Consider the following 18,852-nt stretch of genomic DNA (forward strand, 5'->3'; position numbering starts at 1 on the left):
CACTGAACTACAAATAACAGCGCCATATTTTTTTGCGTTCCTTCGATATAATGACAGAGGCTTATGGGTAATGTAGTTTAAAACGTTTAATAACAAACTGGAAAAAAGTACTATCTTTAATAAACAAAGGGATATTTAATCATGTTTATTGTGCAAACCTCTATGACATATTTGAAAGGCAGGATGAAATTTGGTATTTTACTATGAACACTTTTAAAACACCTTTGTGCCATCTTTTCATATATAGCCTATTTGAAAACTGTGTCCAACATTATTCTTATCATGGACAACAAAGTGTGTTGAATCACAATTACATTGTCTTTTCAACAACTTGCCATTATGTAAATTGTTGCAAGTTCATCCAGTCATAGTTAACAGAACAGAACAAGAACAGACCCCCAAAAATCATCATAAATGCCCATTTGGAATGGGCTTCCGTTTATTTAATTAGATCAAGAACAAGAATACAGTGTTTACAGTAAACAAAGACACCAATTTAAACAACCAATACATATTGTGACACTTCATTGCACTATTACACATCCTTATCCAGTGTTGGGCCTTACTTGTAATACTTAACTCATGCTTTCTCATTCTTCATGTCAAAAGGACCAACAAAAGAGTGTCATTGTACTTTATAATTTAATAACCAATCACTGTAATATAATCAGTAATACTTCAAATGAACACAACTGGTCTTGACATGCTGATTTAGTACTAATTTTAGCATTGATTGATTACATTATAGCATACAACATGAAAATCAGGTGGGTTGATGTATTTAAAAACACTGATAAAATAGTCCACATTCTGGGTGAATTTTTACATTTTCTTGGTTACTTGCATTAGGACAGCTCTAACCCTAACCCTAACCCTAACCCAAGACATTATTAATAAAATGCTAATTCAAGATTCTGAATTGTGGCATAAGACAACTATATTCAGACTATTACCTAAAATGCAATTCTACATTGTATAATCATTGTTGATTGTTGGGTAGTAACTAATTACATGTAATCTGGATTATGTAATCAGATTCCAAAAATTAAGTACTTGTAATTAGATTGTTACATTTTAAATACTCATAATCAGACTATAGGTTTTTTTGTTTTGTTTTATTGATTACATGATTACATGTTAATCTCACAATGGCAGTAAATATATATATATAAAACATTCTCCCTACTTCTTTTTTATCTTTTAAAATTCCTTTCTAAAAAAAATTAATTTGTGGAATAGCACTCACAGTTTAACCACTAGTCATGTGTCTATCTCTAAAAAACTCATGCCAAACACAGCATTTGATCACTGGATTTACAGAAATCATTTTAAGTGTTTTAAGTGCTCAACATTGCATATCTAATCGACTTCTGATGTAAACATTATTAATTGAATAACACTGAGTCAGTTAACCATGTATCACTGTCCTTGGAAGGCTTTTGTCTTTTAAACACACTAAAATGTACAAATTCACGTCATTTCATATTAACATGCAATGCAGTGTTTCTCCACAATTTTTGTCAGATGAACCTCTTTGACCTACTAATAATTTTACTTGAAGTAAGCCCTGAGATTTTTAGTTGTTAGGTCAAAAATAAAATAATAATAAGTTTTATTCTCTGATGTACATTAATGGTCACATGACATGCAGATAAACATATCAAATACAAATCATAGTCTGTTACCTTAAATGTGTAATGTAATGGATACAATTTGTCATGTAATTTGGAGTTAGTAACAGAATACAATTTGTAAGAACTGCACTGACTATGTCATAGTATTTATCAGAACAGTATGTATTAGTCAAAAGAGAATATACTGCAGAATTATCTGCACATCACATGCAAAACCTGCCTGAACAGAGAGGAGATAAAAAGACAAGACTGTTTTTGTAGATCACTGTACAAGTATTTTATTTTGCTTACAGTAAGGAAAAAAAATTATTAGGTGAAAACGTTATGTATCCTTATATACTTTCTATCAATATAAGATATGTACACACTGCAAAACACCCCTCACAGATATACACTGTATGATCCCATGAGAGCTAAGGAAAATGGAAATAATAGAATATAATTAATAGGGATGGAGGTTGTATGGCTGTTTATAAGACTATAAAAATGCGTGGAGTGAAACACCTGTCTTACATACACATTTAAAGATTCAAAAATAATAGTCAAAACTTGTACTGCTGAACCTTAATCTCATTTCCATTAGGATGGGAAAATATTAAATAGATTCTGTTAATATGCTAAAATGTTTCTCACAGTGAAAAAAAAAAAAAAAGAAATACAGCTTATTAAAATAGTTCTTCAGTATCTGTCTATTCTATATACTCAGGTTTAGTCCTCATCACTGTCTGTTTCATCAGAGCTGTAGTTTATTGCCTCAGTTTCTTCATCGGAAATGTTATCAAATAGAATGCTGTCCGAAGCCTGTCCCAGAACACATTGTCGGTATAACATCCTAGCATTATTTTGCAGAAACTGAAGGTCTTCCAGTTTTCTCTTGAGAAGGCACAGTAGTCCATTGGCACTCTCCTCTGAAAGCTCAAAGTCACTGTCTACACAAAAAAGGAATGAAAAGAGGATAAATAAAGGATAAATAAAATCAATCCCTAATGTTTTAATTCCAGCAATGCATTGGTTTTGAATTTGTTATGGATACTCACTGTTAGTTTGTATTTGAACTGAGAGATCCCTCAGGGAACATTCAGCTTCCTTCAATGATCGCCAGTGTTGCTTCACCTCCGTCACTATGATCTGCTCCTCCTCCTTCAGTCGGGAAAGCATCATGAACCGGTCAAAGACCATCTTCTTAGTTGAGAGGTTGCCATTACCTGCAATTAATGAAGGTCCTAAATTACCATCTTTTAAACACTGAGGAGGACTGTATTAACATCAAACAATGTTTATCAAATACACTGAATATTTTTTTAAAGTTAATTACTAGTGTCAGGGCATTCCCATGGCCATTGGAAATGATCAGCTGTGAGCAGTTCATCCACGGAAGGAAGCTGGTAGACTGACTGTTCATTGAAGTCCTTAATGGCAGCTGCCAAGGTTGACTTGTCTTCATTAATTTTCCTCCTTATTTTGTGCCTTCTCTTGTTGCTATCTAATAAATCAACAACATATATTATTATTACAGCACTCAAGTTCATTCCTTAGCTATATGAATTATTTTTTATCATCATCATCATCATCTTATCTGACCTGTCTGACGGTATAGATTCATTTTCACATAAAGGCCTCGAATTCTGCCCTCAAGTCCAGTGTCCTCCTTTGCACTTGATACTACATCCCAAACAAATGAATTAGCCTTACAAATTTGATATATTCTGCCTTCTGTGCACAACATTTATAAATGGAAAAAAATGTTATTACATAAAAAAACTAAAACAGGCCCTTCAAAATGTATTACCTGTGGCCCACTGCTGGACATCACTGACCCACTGCTGAATGTCATCATCACTGACATTAAGCTCAGCCTGCAGACTTTCAAAGCTCTCTCTTTCCACTTTCAGCCTTTCGGTTGTCTAAATACATATCAAAACACTATAAAATTAATTTGATCATAAAGGTTTATAGTTCAACAATGTATGCAATAGACGTAATTGCTCAAATTATGTTAAAGGGTTAGTTCACCCAAACATAAAAAGTCTGTCATTAATTACTCACCCTCATGTCGTTCTACACCCGTAAGACCTTCGTTCATCTTCAGAACACAAATTAAGATATTTCTGATGACAGAATGCTGTCAGATTTCCTTCCACAGACTGAATTTTGCAACTACCACTTTGACACTTTGAAAAGTTCATAAAGACATCGTAAAATTAATCCATATGAATCAAGCGGTTTAGTCCACATTTTTCTGAAGAGAATCGATCACTTGTTATGATGAACAGATGAAGAATGAACCTCATTGTTTATGCAGCACGTTTGAGCCTCCAAGAGAGGTTTGCTCTTGTGCATTATTCAAGTTTGGTTGAGCTTCTGCTTATGTTTGCTGATCAAAGTTTACATGCGAGTAAAAGCCTAAATTAAATCTGTTCGTCATAACAACCAATCGATTTTCTTCAGAAAATTTGGAATAAACTACTCAATTCATATGGATTAGTTTTCCAGTCTCTTTATGGAGTTTTTGAAGCATCAATGTTTCAGTAACAAAGGCAGTCTATGGATGGAAATCTGACACCATTCTGTCATCAAAAATATCTCAATTTGTGTTCTGAAGATGAATGAAGGTCTTACAGGTGTGGAACGGCATGAGGGTGAGTAATTAATGACAGAATTTTCATTTTTGGGTGAACTAACCCTTTAAATGTACTTTTTGTACGATAAGAACAAGGTTGACTTTTGCATCAGTAAAATACCTTAATGTATCTTTGAGACAAACATTTGGCCAGATTTTCAGACTTCCGTTTGTTCCATGCAGAAGCAAGAACAGTGAGCATGTCTGAACGTGCTATTATTAGATAGTTGGTCAAAGAAAATATATTAAAAAAAGTTATAGTCATGATTCATTGATACTTAGAAATAACTATATGTTAAAAGTAGTGTTTATCTAATATATTCACCAGCTTTGGACATGTATTTAGTGCAAATTGCAGCTCTCGACAAGAAGGAGTTGACTTGCTCCACCTCTTCTCCAATTGTAAGACCAGCTCCCTCTTGGTTTCTTCCAGACCATTTTATCTACAAAAAATAAAAACAAAAAAAAACAATGGCTGTTCAAATAAAAGTACATGTCCATACCACAAAAATATCATTAATATAATTTAATGTAAAGAAAGAATCTTACCTCACAACTCCACTCATGTGCTTTGGCATGCATAACTGATAATAGTGGGCGCATATTTAATAAAGGCCTTAGCTCTGGACAGTGTCCCACCACTCTCTTTAAGTATGGCCAGTACTTGCAGGCGACATCTGAGCAGAAGAATGACACATTTTCTTTTGAGAGGGTGTTTTGAAGGAACAGGGGATAAGCAAATATTTCCCCTCTGAACATATTTAGGCCTTTTAAAAGTCCTCCATGTCGGCACACAGCAATCTCAAGGCCTTCCTCATCAATCTTTGATGTCGACTTTTTTGCAGACTCCTTGGCTGCTGTCCATTGAGAAGAGCCACACACCCCTTTACCTGTGGCCTACAAGACATTACAATAAAATTATTATTAATATTTCAATAATGGTAGCTGGACTGGAATAAACAATATGACAATAAGTTAAGGGTTATTACATGCTTGGTCTTTTCATGAACATATCCCACAAAGGATGAAACATCTTCATCCTTCATTATAAATGTCCCATCGAAGTAGCCCTTCTCTGTGCTTAATTTTATTGGGAAAGAGAAACATGATATAGACAGTTAAGTAGTACAATAAAAAAATAAAGAAAAAAAACATACCCATGTGCATTATGGAACCTGTACAGCTTCCTGTTACCATCCACTGAGATGGCATGCATGGAAGGACTGCAAGCAGGACATTTAAATGGCTGTACACCACAAAGCCTCTCAACCTCATGCTGGGCAAAGGTCCACTCCAGCAAGGCTTTCTGGAATGTGTCTCCACATATTTTACCACTCTGTTGAAATAACCAAACCAATCAATCGCTTTAAAGAACAAACATCATGTTAACAATATACACTGAATAACAATATTTACCCTGCCATTGTACTCTGTTCTCCGGTCAAGCATTCCAAGGAACGCTTGACGTGAAAGACCTGGAGCAAAAAGTTTTAAATCCAGAAAAGACCTAAAAAGGCCAGCCTCATACACGGTCTCAAAATGTATAGAGGCTGGCCAGTACCCAGACTTGAGGAGATCACTGAGCCCCACTGACCATGTTTTCCCACAGCATGAGGTCTCCAGTGATGGAAGGGTGAGATTGTACCGTCCTATAATAAAAAAGTTCACATGCATCACAACAGCTTTAAAAATTCCTAATCACAGATATTACATGCAAGCATTGAGTTCTTATATTAACCTTAATTTGTGTTGTTTTCATAAAGAGAAAAAACTACATCTTACCATTAAAATTTATTACAATAATGGGCTTGCCACTGATCAACCTGCAGGAACTTTCTGAACAGGCACAAATTTTCTCTGGCAAAAGTAGTGGAAGATATCGAACTAAAAATTCAAAAGCAAAACAATGATAATAAACTCCTTAGCAAAGGATTCATAAACAAGGTAAAATGAAATATAATCTAATATATTTATTAAATATATGATAATATATCATAACTATTTTAAATATATATTATAATTATATACTAATGAACAGCCATTTAAAATGTACAGACTGAAAAGTATGATGGGACACATGAAAAGCATACCCTGTTCAGAGAACTCAATGGCCTCGGAATGTCTCTTCACTGCAGTGGTTGGACACAATGGCTTGAAGAACCCATGGGCCATAGAGTCTCTGTTATGGAGAGGTAGGTGCTGATGAACATCTCCATCACACACGGTGCATAGAAACTGCCTAGGTAGACAGTCCCTGCACCGTACAATGGCCTCTGCAGTAAGACAGTGTTGGCAGATGCGTTCCTGAACATATTCAGCTGCCAAAAGATTCTTAACCATGGCCTCCCTTGCAATGTGCCATCTTTCATGGCTTAGGGATTGCCTCTTTTGCCAGGATGTTGCCAAAGACACCTCTTCAGGCTGAACACATTCGTCATTAAGGATATGCTCCAATTCTTCAATGAGTGAGGCTTCATTGAAGGAGAAACAAAAAACAGTGTTATTAGTCAATACACAATACAATCAGTTTTTATAGAGATACAATACAAGGATCTCGGTAACACTTTAGAATACTGATCCCTCATTAATGAATAACTACACAGGAACAGATGAGTAAAGCATTATTAACACTCTATAACTACTATTAACTATCAAGAAACTCTGATTAATGAATTAGTAAGTAACAGTACTCAGTTGAAGATGGTAGTTCACTATTAGCTAATCAGTAACTACTGTTTTTTCATACCTCCCAGAGAACTATTAAGAACTACTATATACAGGTTCATAATTAATGTGAATGATGCATAATATATAATTAATTCTAAAGTGAAGATCATGGTAACACACTAGTGATGACTGAAGTATTACCAAATCCTTCAGAAGGAATTACTAATTATTTGGATCAGTATTCTAAAGTGAGAAACATGATAACTCTCTAGTAACTACTGGAGTCATTGTAAACTTTTGAGGTTTTTGTACAGTTTTGTACAGTAATTCCTTCTGATGTATTTGGTAACACTTAAGTAATTACTAGTGGGTTACCATGATCTTCACTTTAGAATACTGATCCAAATAATTAGTAGTTCCTTCTGAAGGATTTGATAATACTTCAGTCATTACTAGTGGGTTAACGTGACCTTTACTTTAGAATTAATTATACATTATGCATCATTCACATTAATTATGAACCTGTATATAGTAGTTCTTAGTAGTTCTCTGGGAGGTATGAAAAAAAAAAACAGTAGTTACTGATTAGCTAATAGTGAACTACCACCTTCAACTGAGCACTATTACTTACTAATTCATTAAACAGAGTTTCTTGTTAGTTAATAGAAGTTATAGAGTGTTAATAATGCATTACTCATTTGTTCCTGTGTAGTTATTCATTAATGAAGGATCAGTTTTCTAAAGTGTTACCAGGATCTCATTTATAAAAAAATATGCAATTATGTAGGTTGCAGCTGGCAGAATATTACTTAAACTCTATTAACCAGATGCCATTCCATATAACCATAGTGTACAGTTACCAGTTTCTGCTCGATAAACAAATTCCTCTTGGATGGGCACACTGGTGGGACCTTTAAACAAAATAAAATTAATACATTATGCTTTGGGGTTCTATATATCTGGTTCTACATGTAATTAAGTGCACTTAAAGATTAAAACAGACTGCATAAATCTAAACATTTACTGAATATGGAGAAACCCACAGGAAAAAAATACTATAGTAATTTATAATAAATACTATAGTGTTTTTGAACCATACTATAGTAAATAGTATAATGTATATATTATAGTATTTACAACACTTGTGCTACAGCTTGTGCTGCTATGCTGCTACAGTATACTGTAGTATTAACTATAGTGAACTAATAAACTAATAAATACTGTAGTATACTTTAGTTTTTACAAGAGTAAACTGTAATGTATATTGTAGTATAATATACCCTATAGTTGTAGAAAACTTAGTACAGTATTGGGTAAAGTAATTTGTTTATATTACTATAGTTGTTATATTACCACAGCAACTATAGAATTACCACAACAAATTAATTCAAGTATTTTACAATAGTATGGTTCAAAAACACTATAGTATTTACTATAATGTACTAGTATTTTTTCATGTGGGAAATATAAATCACAACTGAAAATAACAGTACATTTAAACAATAACTGTAAATTTACAACTGTCTCACCGTGGTTAGGAGCCTTTCTTTTCAGTTTTTGTTTTATTGAGGTTTTTTTTTGAAGCGGCCGTATAACATTCCCATTTCTGTCCCTTTGCCTCCACTTCACAGTCGTAGGATGTGGCTTAGACCTCTTGGCTTGCTTTTTTTCTTCTTTCTAAATTGCAAATAGTATATATTTAACAGGTTTTAAAGTAGTTTATACTTACCTTACATGAATAATATATTAGCCTATATAATTATTCATTTGTAGTTTTCTTTAAAATTATTTGACAGAGAAAAAGAAGTCAAAATAAAAAAACAATTAAGATACAATTTCTAAAGTTACCTGTATCTGATCAAGAAACACATCTCCAAGAACAAGTGCTGCTTCTAAAGAGCCTGTGGACATTCTGCTTGAACAAATGTAAAATAGGGGAAAAATTACAAAATAAAAAAGAAGTTGGGTTAAGTCAGGTTTACAGTGAATTGATTAATCCACACATCTGTGATCTACACGTAATGCCTGGCATGGACATAAAGTAGTGTGATCTCATCATAACGTAACCAAAAAAACATATAATGCATCAATAAAAAGTAATCGTTGCGCACAGTTGACCCTCACTAAATTTTATCCCTAAAACATTAAATGAGAAATGATTTTAAACTGATATTAACCGCCTGACAACTGTAGGCCGACATGTGCATGCTCACTTAAGAAAATAAAGTTTGAATTATTGTATTTACAATAATTTGAGTTATCAAGAACTGATACTTTTTTGCTAATATATATATATATATATATATATATATATGTTTTTGCTAATTACTTACTTGGGTATTCTGATGATTGACGACTTTGATGATGATGCACGAGGTCGCACGATGAGGAGGCGGGACATTGATGATGGCGCTAAAAAATGTTCAAACATTTGATTGGTTTCCAAGCGGGAGTGGGTGGTTCCTGAAACAGCGAAGGACTAAAAATCATGGCAATACACTTTTTATATTTATTTATTTATTTATTATTAATACTTTTACTATTACAAATACAATCACAAACAAAGAAACAAAAATTCGTGTAACATTAAACAAGCAAAAAAAGAAAAAAAGAAAGAAAAGCAGAGAGCAGATTAAATAAAGCAGACATATAATTAATTCACATTGAATTAATGATGCTTCTGCAAGCATTTTTCTTTCCCCGTCGGGGATTGTTTAGAATTAAACTGTATTATGTAGTAGCAACATTCGTCCCCACTAGAGATGATGAGTAAGTTATATAGCCTACAATAAGTTTCTGTAAAAAAATATATATATATTCTAAATAAGCATTCTAAATCAATATTTCTGCATATGCTGCTTCGGCACCTGCACGAGATGAAATCGTGAATCTTCGTTCGATTGAAGGGGCGGGACGATGATGATGACGTTGACTATAATAAATTTCTGCGTGCAATACATACGCATTTTCTATCAATGGAAGTTTAACGGGAGGGTTTTGCGTACCATATATACGCCAAATGTGACTTTGGCGTGTAAATACTACGCCGAATGAAAATGCAAACTCGTAGTATAGATACGCAGTAGCAGGAGACTGGGTTGCCCAAACAATTCCCAACATTCCTAGCATTACTGTTACAACATCTCAATTGTCTCAAATGCAAAATTGTAAGCATTTAATACATTGCAAGAATGTTATGGTATTACACATCTGCTTGATCATTCTCCCATCAAAGGGGTTGAGGCGCCTGTTTCCAACTGATGACTGATAGCTGCTTTGAGACTGCAGATAGTCTACCTGAAAATTAATCTTACAGCAGTTTTATTGTGTATCAAATGTTCTGTATAAATGTTAAAGTTAGTACTTTTTATGTTTGATATTAAACAGATTTTGAAAGCATTTCATCATTACAATTCTCTGTAAACTATTGAAAGTTTCCCGTTAAAGACACTCAGGAACAAATAACACTATTAAATAAAAATCTCTTTGACAGCAGTTTATAACAGGCCTATGAATGAGAAATTAATTTAATAGAAAAAAATTTTTCTACTGACAGAGCGATGAGATTTCAGATGTTTCTCACAAACATGAACTTGATTGTCAGTAAAAGCTGAGCAGAGACATCACAAATATCTGATAGATTAAAACTATTAAATGTGAAGAACAGCAGGTTCATTGTGCCAGTTTAAGAGAGCAGAACTTTAACTCTAAATATGACAAGACTGAGACTCAAACACTCAAAGAACTGAAATACTTTGCAGTACTTACAGATGTTAATCAATAAATTACAGCATTAATGAAATGGGGGGGGGGGAATTACCATGTGCTTATTTTAACTTTTTCTTTTTACTCTGAACTTTGATCTTGGAAAAACTGACTGTCACTTGACTTGACTTAAGAATATTTCAACTAATCAAGGGGTTTTTAATGAACCATACTTTTTACTCAACATGACTTTTTATAGGCTTAAGAAAGAAAATCATAAAACTATCATAAAAAAAAAAAAAAAAAAAAATCAAAACTATATAGTCATTCTAATAATGATTTCTCAATGAAGCTAATACAATACATGCTACTCACAGTGAAAATTGATCTGAGTGTTGACTGACGCTTAACAGCAGTAAACACTGACGGATAACAGTTCCTTCACTTTTATTTGACAACAGTGTAAGATCAAGGCTCTTTTGAAAGACAACATGGGTGGCTCTTAAAAGAGCCTTTGAGTTCGCTGATCAGATCAGACATCGCTTTACTTTGAGCTGGTGTATTTGGTCACAGCCTTTGTGCCCTCAGACACGGCGTGTTTGGCCAGTTCACCGGGCAGCAGCAGACGCACGGCGGTCTGGATCTCTCTCGATGTGATGGTGGAGCGCTTGTTGTAGTGAGCGAGACGAGACGCTTCACCGGCGATGCGCTCGAAGATGTCGTTGACGAAAGAGTTCATGATTCCCATCGCCTTGGAGGAGATTCCGGTGTCGGGATGAACCTGCTTCAGGACTTTGTACACGTAGATAGCATAACTCTCCTTCCTGGATCTCTTGCGCTTCTTTCCACCCTTGCCGGCGGTTTTAGTGACGGCCTTCTTCGATCCCTTCTTCGGGGCGGATTTCGCTGGTTCAGGCATGATGCTACGTTCAAAAACGTTCAAGAACAATAAAAAGGCAGTACTAGAGGCGGGTTATTATGCACTGCCCTATGCTAATTTCAAAAGGGAAGAACGGCCTTCTGTGATTGTGAGTCTTTGTGGCCCAACCCACAGAACGGTTTCATTGGTCACATTAAACGTTCCTTGCCTTGTAGGCGAGCCAATCAGAAGCTTTAAAATGTTAATTACACCCATCGACAACTACCATCCCCCACATCCAACTCCGTTCCTTTACTTCTTTTTCGCGTATTTTTAGAAATGAACAAGTAAAATATTGTGAATAATAGACCCTTTTCACAAACTGTGATGACGCGTTTTAACGGTCATCAATATCGTAAATCCTGCAAAGTTTTTTATATTTTTATTTTTTTTAAAACCTATGTACATTTATAACACTATACTTATACAGCAGCTATGGGAGTGAGAGTAAAAATGACATCTTTCTCTCTTCTGACTGCCGTTATCAATCGCTCTCTTTTTTTTTTCCCTTTTTGAAAGTTGTGAAAACACTGTTGTGGAATTTTTCTTTTTGTAGAATCGCGAGAATAATACAGTGCAAAATTATTTCTAATTATTTCAGAAATCACATAAAGCAAACACTATCATGAATTTACTGCATTAGAAAAACGTATTTTTTCCATCTAGAAATTTGATCTTTGCGCAAAAATGTGGGTGGCTCTTAAAAGAGCCGTTGGATTTTCCTTCTTCACGAAGGATTTAACCTCCGAATCCGTACAGGGTGCGTCCCTGTCGTTTCAGAGCGTACACAACATCCATGGCGGTGACGGTCTTTCTTTTGGCGTGTTCAGTGTAAGTAACAGCATCACGAATGACGTTCTCCAGAAACACCTTCAACACACCGCGAGTCTCTTCATAGATCAGGCCAGAAATACGCTTGACTCCGCCACGGCGAGCAAGACGACGAATAGCGGGTTTAGTGATTCCCTGGATATTATCGCGAAGAACCTTTCGGTGACGCTTAGCGCCTCCTTTTCCAAGTCCTTTACCTCCTTTTCCTCTTCCAGACATGTCTATAGATGGGTTTCAATTGTCCACAGAAGACAGAACAAACGCTGGAGAAGAGGCTCTTATAGTCAGCCAGAGGACCTAGTTGAAACCACATTCATGGGCGGTTCTAGCATACGTCATCTGTTACGCCTTATCCAAGTCGAGGTCAGTCTTTTGATTCTTGATTGGGGAAATAAATACTGCTTTAACGTCAGACAGATTCTGAACATTTAATCAGGCACATCAGACAACTAATTTTTTTATACATATTTTCTTTCCCCTTTTTGAAGTTTAAAGCGGTTTGAATGTACTTTTTTTTTTTTTAAAGTTACATAGACAAGACTGAATTGTTTTTTAGTTTTGAATAACAAGAAAACACAAAGCATTTACTTCGGCAAATTTACATGTATAAAACATACATTAGAGTAAGAAAAAGCAGATGGAAATTCTTTCAGAGACATTGAGATGGCTCTTAAAAGAGCCTTTGGGGTTTGTATGACTGATGCAGCTGTGGATTTAAGCGCGCTCTCCGCGAATGCGGCGGGCCAGCTGAATGTCTTTGGGCATGATGGTGACCCTTTTGGCGTGGATGGCGCACAAGTTGGTGTCTTCAAACAGACCGACCAAGTAAGCCTCGCTAGACTCCTGCAGGGCCATTACAGCTGAGCTCTGGAAACGAAGATCAGTCTTGAAATCTTGAGCGATTTCTCTCACCAGACGCTGGAAAGGCAGTTTGCGAATCAGCAGTTCAGTGGATTTCTGATAACGGCGAATCTCTCTCAGCGCCACAGTACCGGGCCTGTAACGATGAGGCTTCTTGACGCCACCGGTAGCTGGTGCGCTCTTACGAGCAGCTTTAGTAGCCAGCTGCTTTCTCGGGGCTTTTCCTCCAGTAGACTTACGAGCGGTCTGCTTGGTTCTCGCCATTATTTCTAATGAGCTCCGTCGCTGCTTTGAAATGCACAAAAGAATAAATGAATAGTTCGTTTGAACACAGCATATTTAAGCCTAGGGCTGCCATGCGTTCATTGGATGGTATAGCTTCAGAGACATTCGATTGGTTATTGTCCTAATAACAGTCGGCCAATGGCTGTGCGCCTGCTGTTTTCAAACAAGAGACGACAGTTTGTGGTTCCCTTCCCGCCCAAACATCATTTGAAATGAGTTTTAAATTTGTACACAAAAACCCGTTATTTAAATCTTATTAAATGTGCAGAATAGGATTTTTTGAGTTGGAAGGAACTGTAAAAATTGAGACAAGTACAGTTACTTATATCCCCATGTTAAATATTGTATTTATATGTATACATAAATAATAAAATTTAAAAATCCTTTAGCCATGCTGATAAAACTATGGCCCGGTTTCACAATAATCCAGGATTAGGCCTTAGTTCAATTAGGATGAGTAGCTTTTATAAATGTACCCTAGAAAGAAAAAAACATTACTGGTGTGCATCTTGAGACAAAACAATGGCACTGACATATTTTAAGTTATTTCAGTACAAGTTGCTTTCAGTTAAAACAGCTCAAACGTGCATTTTAGTATAGGACTAATTTAAACCTTGTCTGTGAAACCGGGGTATGCATTTTCAGAATACATTCATAAAATCTTTAATAAATGCAGTGTGTTTCCTAAAATTTCTCCAGGAGTAGTATGTACTTTTATTGACTCCAGACAGAAAAGTTGCTTTGGGGGAAAAAAAAAAAAAAAAAAATGCCAGACGGGTCGCTTATGTTTTTTTTTTTTTTAAGACTCAGTGGCATTTGATACGTCAACATTCATTGTACAATACAAAAGCTGACGACTCATGAACATACATCTGAAGTACTACCTTTTTTTTTTAAAGTATATATATATATATATATATATATATATATATATATATATATATATATATATATATATATATATATATATATAATTATAATGCAAATATAAATAGGACAAATGAAATCTCTCTCAAGGAAAAGTTGGGTGGCTCTTAAAAGAGCCTTTGGTTTGAAGAGAATCTCCAGTCAGTTTACTTGGTCTTCGCGGTCTTCTCGGTTTTCTTGGGCAGCAGCACGGCCTGAATGTTGGGCAGCACACCACCCTGAGCGATGGTCACGCCACCCAGAAGCTTGTTCAACTCCTCGTCGTTGCGCACCGCCAGCTGCAGGTGACGAGGAATGATACGGGTCTTCTTGTTGTCGCGAGCGGCGTTTCCAGCCAACTCCAGGATCTCAGCAGTGAGATACTCGAGCACAGCGGCCAAATAAACCGGAGCACCGGCACCAACGCGCTCGGCATAATTACCTTTGCGGAGAAGCCTGTGAACACGGCCGACGGGGAACTGCAGTCCCGCCCTGGAAGAGCGAGTCTTGGCCTTGGCGCGAGCCTTTCCACCGGTCTTGCCTCTTCCACTCATTGTAGCGAGTAATTTACTCAACAGATAGAACACGAAGTAAAAGTGATACGATGAACTGGGATTAGACATTTAAATAAAGGCGCACCGTCTCTTATTGGCTGGAGTCTGAACACATCATCAAGCCAATCAGTGAACTTCTCTCCAAACTCCGAAGCCACCCCCTTTCTGCTACTGACTACCCTCAAGTATATGCCAACGGCCTCTTAGCTTCCTTTTAACCCTCTATGGTACGGTGTCTATTTTAGTTGGTCTATTTTAGTTTGTTTTTAATAAAATAAGGCACCAATTGATTGATCAAATGTATCTCAGGACAGAATAACTCAAATACTAATCAATAAAAGTGCAAAAAAAGACCAAAACATGACCAACAGGGGTCCATTTTGTGTCCTGTTTCAGCACATGTCGCATGGCTCCATATTTTCTTCAATGAAAAGTGCTTTTTTCACGTGTTTGTATCTATTTAATCACCCACAAAAATATGAGTCACCTTCACTGGCAAGTAAAGAAGTATTTTCAAGAATTTTACTTTATATATCATCAAATGTTTTAGAGAAAATAACAAAAAACTGTGTTGCCTCAAGGCAACATTGTACCATAATGGAATCGCATAAGGCCATACAGGCATAATAGGTTTGAATACAAATGTATCATATTTGTAAGGTAAAGAGTTAGAATTATCTAAATATATTTGCATTTCCACATGATTTTGTAATGCACTTATAAGAATAGTAATTCACATATTATATCTGCATATATTATGATCTGCACATTTTCTATAGCACTTCAAAAAGGTATAAAACACAGGTAGCACTGGCAGGTGATGAGGGTGATGATGAGGGGTCATACTGTGATGAGGAAGATAAAATCATAGTGACAATCTGTCAGGGAGAGAATGAGGGTGAGAAAGAAGAAGATGGAGATGAAGATGAAGATGGATATGATAACTTGATATAATGACATAATAATATGATGTTTTGGTAATACTTGTGTTCCACTATGGTACAATGTTGCCTGAGGGCAACAGCTGAATATAAAATGTTACTTTTTATTAAATATGAAACTTTTCATACATTAAAAACTGGATAAATTTGTTTGTTCAAGTGTCTAGTTAAAGAAACTGATGTTTTCAATAAATATAAATAAATAATAATTTATTTTTCTATATGAAAATGCCAAATGTTTACATTTTTCCATTGTGGTACAATGTTGTCTCGAGGCAACAAACTTATAAAAAATAAATTAATTAAAAATTTATGAAAATGTTTACTGATATTGTTCAAGTGTCCAATTTTAAGCAGGAAAAACAACACAAATAATTTTTTCCTCATTGATATCATATTGCGTATTAATGTATTTATTTCGATTTAATTCATTAATTTCTTCAGTTTTTATTTCTTAATTTTCATTGTTTTTAAAATAATTTATTTCGTATGTAACGTTACATTATTTATTTATTTATTTTTTATGTAAAGCACTACCATTATGTATAAACTGCTATACAAATGAACTTGCCTGGCCCAAGTTTTACTTTTAAAGCATTATAACAATTAATTGATTAAAAACTAAACAAGCCTGTCTTAAAGCTGGGTTAGTCATACAGTTTACTGCTATAAACATGTCTAACATCTATGTACAGTTACTTCAGATTTCATCAAAATGTTCACATTATCATCAAATTTAATGTCTAAATGTATTTGGGTCATTGACAAATAAAGCTTCAAAAATGTGTATTTTAAATATCTTTTCAAAACTGATGTAATGCATATTTTTGAGTCATGAACAATGTGTTTAAACAAGTTTCAGTTGTTAAATAACATTTCAAAGTGTTTAAATTTAGTTTTTGACTGTTTTTATGACAGGCAGCACAACCAAATAGTTGTATGTATACAATATATACTGTAGTTGTACCACCTGACATGGAAAGTGTACCAACCTACCCATACTTGAAATTAGCAGTTTTTACCAGTATTTGAGAGATCTACAAGCCTTTACAAACCTGCCTTAAGGATCAGTTGGGGTCCTCTGGATGAAGCATTGTCATGTTTCTATTATCTTGTCAATTCATAAAAGAGTCATGTTTGCAGTTGTGCCACCGGCATTTGAGAATGTAAAAATTACTAGACAAAAGTTTTTTAGTTATCTCAACTACTGATATTTATAAAATTTTAAATATTTTATTAGTCTGTTCATTTGTTCGGGCATTTGCACCATCTGACACTTTGGGGGTTTAAGATAACAAAATGATATGTATTGTTTAAATGTACTATAGTGAAATGACAGCTGAAATAATGCTCTTTACTATGAATTAGTGGGTGGCTCTTAAAAGAGCCTTTTTGATAAAACAAGAGAAAAATATTAAGTTTATTTCTTTTTTGCTGCCGTCTTTTTAGGCTTGGCTGCTTTAGGTTTCGCCGTTTTGGGTTTGGCTGCCTTGGTCTTTTTTGGGCTCTTGGCTGCTTTCTTAGGAGTTGCTGGTTTCTTTGCCTTCTTGGGACTCTTTGTTGCCTTTTTAGCGGCTGGTTTCTTCACCTTCTTCGGCGATTTCTTAGCGGCGGGCTTCTTTGCTGCTGTAGTTTTGGGTTTCTTTGTTGCTGTAGTTTTGGGCTTCTTAGCGGCAGCAGCTTTCTTGGCTGCGGGCTTCTTGGCTTTAGGAGCAGCTTTCTTAGCGGGTTTTGTCTTGGTCTCGGCCTGTTTCTTGTTGAGCTTGAAGGAGCCGGAAGCGCCGATCCCTTTGGTCTGGACCAGAGTACCTTTAGTCACCAGATTCTTAACAGCGATCTTGACGCGGGAGTTGTTCTTCTCCACATCGTAGCCACCGGCAGCGAGCGCTTTCTTCAGGGCAGCGAGGGACACACCGCTCCTCTCCTTAGATGCGGACACAGCCTTAACAATGAGCTCGCCGACGCTTGGGCCTGTTCTCTTGCGTTTAACTGCTGATTTCTTCTTGGCCGCTTTGGTCGCGGCAGCTGCTGGAGCGGTTTCTTCTGCCATGATTTCTCGGAGAAAATCCAGATACACACAAAATGACTGTGATCAACAATGAGCCGCTGCTGGGCAGAGCTGCGCATTTAACCACAGCATGAGAACTATGTAGACTCAACCTGCTCTGTTCACTGTCTGTGCTCCTCCACTAATGCCGTGCTTGTGTTTTCTCCTTTCATATGTGGAATAAAACTGGAGTTGTAAGATAGTTTATTAGAGTAAAAACAACGTACACGTCGAGTAGAGATACTGAACTTTATTTGAAGACTAAAACACGCGACAAATGAACATTTATTTTAGCATCGTCGGATCAAATCCAGAGCGTGCACCGGTATTGAAAAAGGCTGCGTGTATATTTCATGCAATTTTGTGTATTAACAGCGATAAACGATTGAGTGTGTCATCCTGATTTTGAACTAGCACTTTGACAGTGGCTTTAATGAAAGGAAGATCGCTGAGGGACTTGTGGAGTGTTTCATTCAGAAGTGGTTTTGTGCAGCTTGAAGCACACGCCACATCTGTCTGTGGCTGATTCTCATGTTTCAATGCTGCAAGACCCCTGACGTTGATCATGATTTCTTAAACAATAAATTGAAGGAAGAGTAATGCAAATGTGTTTTTCTTAAATACTAAAGCGTCATTGTTATTATATTAAACACTAATGACATGATTAGACAGATAGTCCTATCTATGTACCAACATCAGAAGTAGGGAATATGGTGTTGAGGTTGCTGCTTCATTAGGAAATAAATCCATCACAAACAGATTAGCAAATGTTGATATTTGAGGGGGTTTTTTTTCCTGATTTATATATTTTCACATGATAGTTCACACATCATTACTTTAAGTCAGAAACCTATATTAAGATATTAGCATACTGGTTTGAAA

General features: G+C 35.7%; 4 protein-coding genes across 5 annotated transcripts; all 4 read right to left on the bottom strand.

Annotated features, from left to right (window-relative positions):
* Positions 1-1,886: 1,886 nt before the first annotated feature.
* LOC127516300 (histone H2B-like) lies at positions 1,887-12,268 on the bottom strand. 2 transcript variants are annotated; one of them, XM_051900805.1, is made up of 10 exons: positions 5,449-5,658; positions 5,244-5,334; positions 4,804-5,151; positions 4,580-4,697; positions 4,376-4,467; positions 3,424-3,538; positions 3,216-3,296; positions 2,950-3,117; positions 2,672-2,839; positions 1,887-2,563 (listed from the first exon to the last, which is right to left on the bottom strand). In XM_051900805.1, exons 1-10 carry the CDS (start codon positions 5,490-5,492, stop codon positions 2,343-2,345), a joined length of 1,446 nt encoding a protein of 481 aa, XP_051756765.1. In that variant the 5' UTR covers positions 5,493-5,658; the 3' UTR covers positions 1,887-2,342. The 2 variants fall into 2 exon arrangements, with proteins under 2 accessions (XP_051756765.1, XP_051756766.1); XM_051900806.1 differs by lacking the exons at positions 1,887-2,563; positions 2,672-2,839; positions 2,950-3,117; ... (5 more) ...; positions 5,244-5,334; positions 5,449-5,658 and adding exons at positions 8,770-8,833; positions 9,255-9,384; positions 9,789-12,268.
* Positions 12,269-12,625: 357 nt separating this feature from the next.
* Positions 12,626-13,565, bottom strand: LOC127516311 (histone H3-like). The gene has a single exon (XM_051900823.1). It carries the CDS (start codon positions 13,499-13,501, stop codon positions 13,091-13,093), a length of 411 nt encoding a protein of 136 aa, XP_051756783.1. The 5' UTR covers positions 13,502-13,565; the 3' UTR covers positions 12,626-13,090.
* A 967-nt stretch (positions 13,566-14,532) lies between these two features.
* LOC127516310 (histone H2A-like) lies at positions 14,533-15,379 on the bottom strand. The gene has a single exon (XM_051900822.1). The coding sequence runs from the start codon at positions 15,049-15,051 to the stop codon at positions 14,596-14,598; it is 456 nt and encodes a 151-aa protein (XP_051756782.1). The 5' UTR covers positions 15,052-15,379; the 3' UTR covers positions 14,533-14,595.
* Positions 15,380-16,437: 1,058 nt separating this feature from the next.
* On the bottom strand, positions 16,438-18,560 carry LOC127516308 (histone H1-like). Its single transcript, XM_051900818.1, has one exon. The coding sequence runs from the start codon at positions 17,971-17,973 to the stop codon at positions 17,344-17,346; it is 630 nt and encodes a 209-aa protein (XP_051756778.1). The 5' UTR covers positions 17,974-18,560; the 3' UTR covers positions 16,438-17,343.
* Between the last annotated feature and the right edge of the window lie 292 nt (positions 18,561-18,852).

This window comes from Ctenopharyngodon idella, chromosome 7, assembly GCF_019924925.1.
Source record: "Ctenopharyngodon idella isolate HZGC_01 chromosome 7, HZGC01, whole genome shotgun sequence".
NCBI classification, from domain to species: Eukaryota; Metazoa; Chordata; class Actinopteri; order Cypriniformes; family Xenocyprididae; genus Ctenopharyngodon; species Ctenopharyngodon idella.

Coding starts and splice junctions, on each gene's coding strand:
- LOC127516300 (XM_051900805.1), bottom strand. CDS start 5,492: ATGTCCTGCTTGCAGTCCTTCCATGCATGCCATCTCAGTGGATG. Junction 3,539..4,375: donor TGTCTCAAAGATACATTAAG/GTATTTTACTGA, acceptor ATATGTATTTAG/ACAACCGAAAGGCTGAAAGT. Junction 2,840..2,949: donor ATGGGAATGCCCTGACACTA/GTAATTAACTTT, acceptor CATTAATTGCAG/GTAATGGCAACCTCTCAACT.
- LOC127516308 (XM_051900818.1), bottom strand. CDS start 17,973: ATGGCAGAAGAAACCGCTCCAGCAGCTGCCGCGACCAAAGCGGCCAAG.
- LOC127516310 (XM_051900822.1), bottom strand. CDS start 15,051: ATGTCTAATCCCAGTTCATCGTATCACTTTTACTTCGTGTTCTATCTG.
- LOC127516311 (XM_051900823.1), bottom strand. CDS start 13,501: ATGGCGAGAACCAAGCAGACCGCTCGTAAGTCTACTGGAGGAAAAGCC.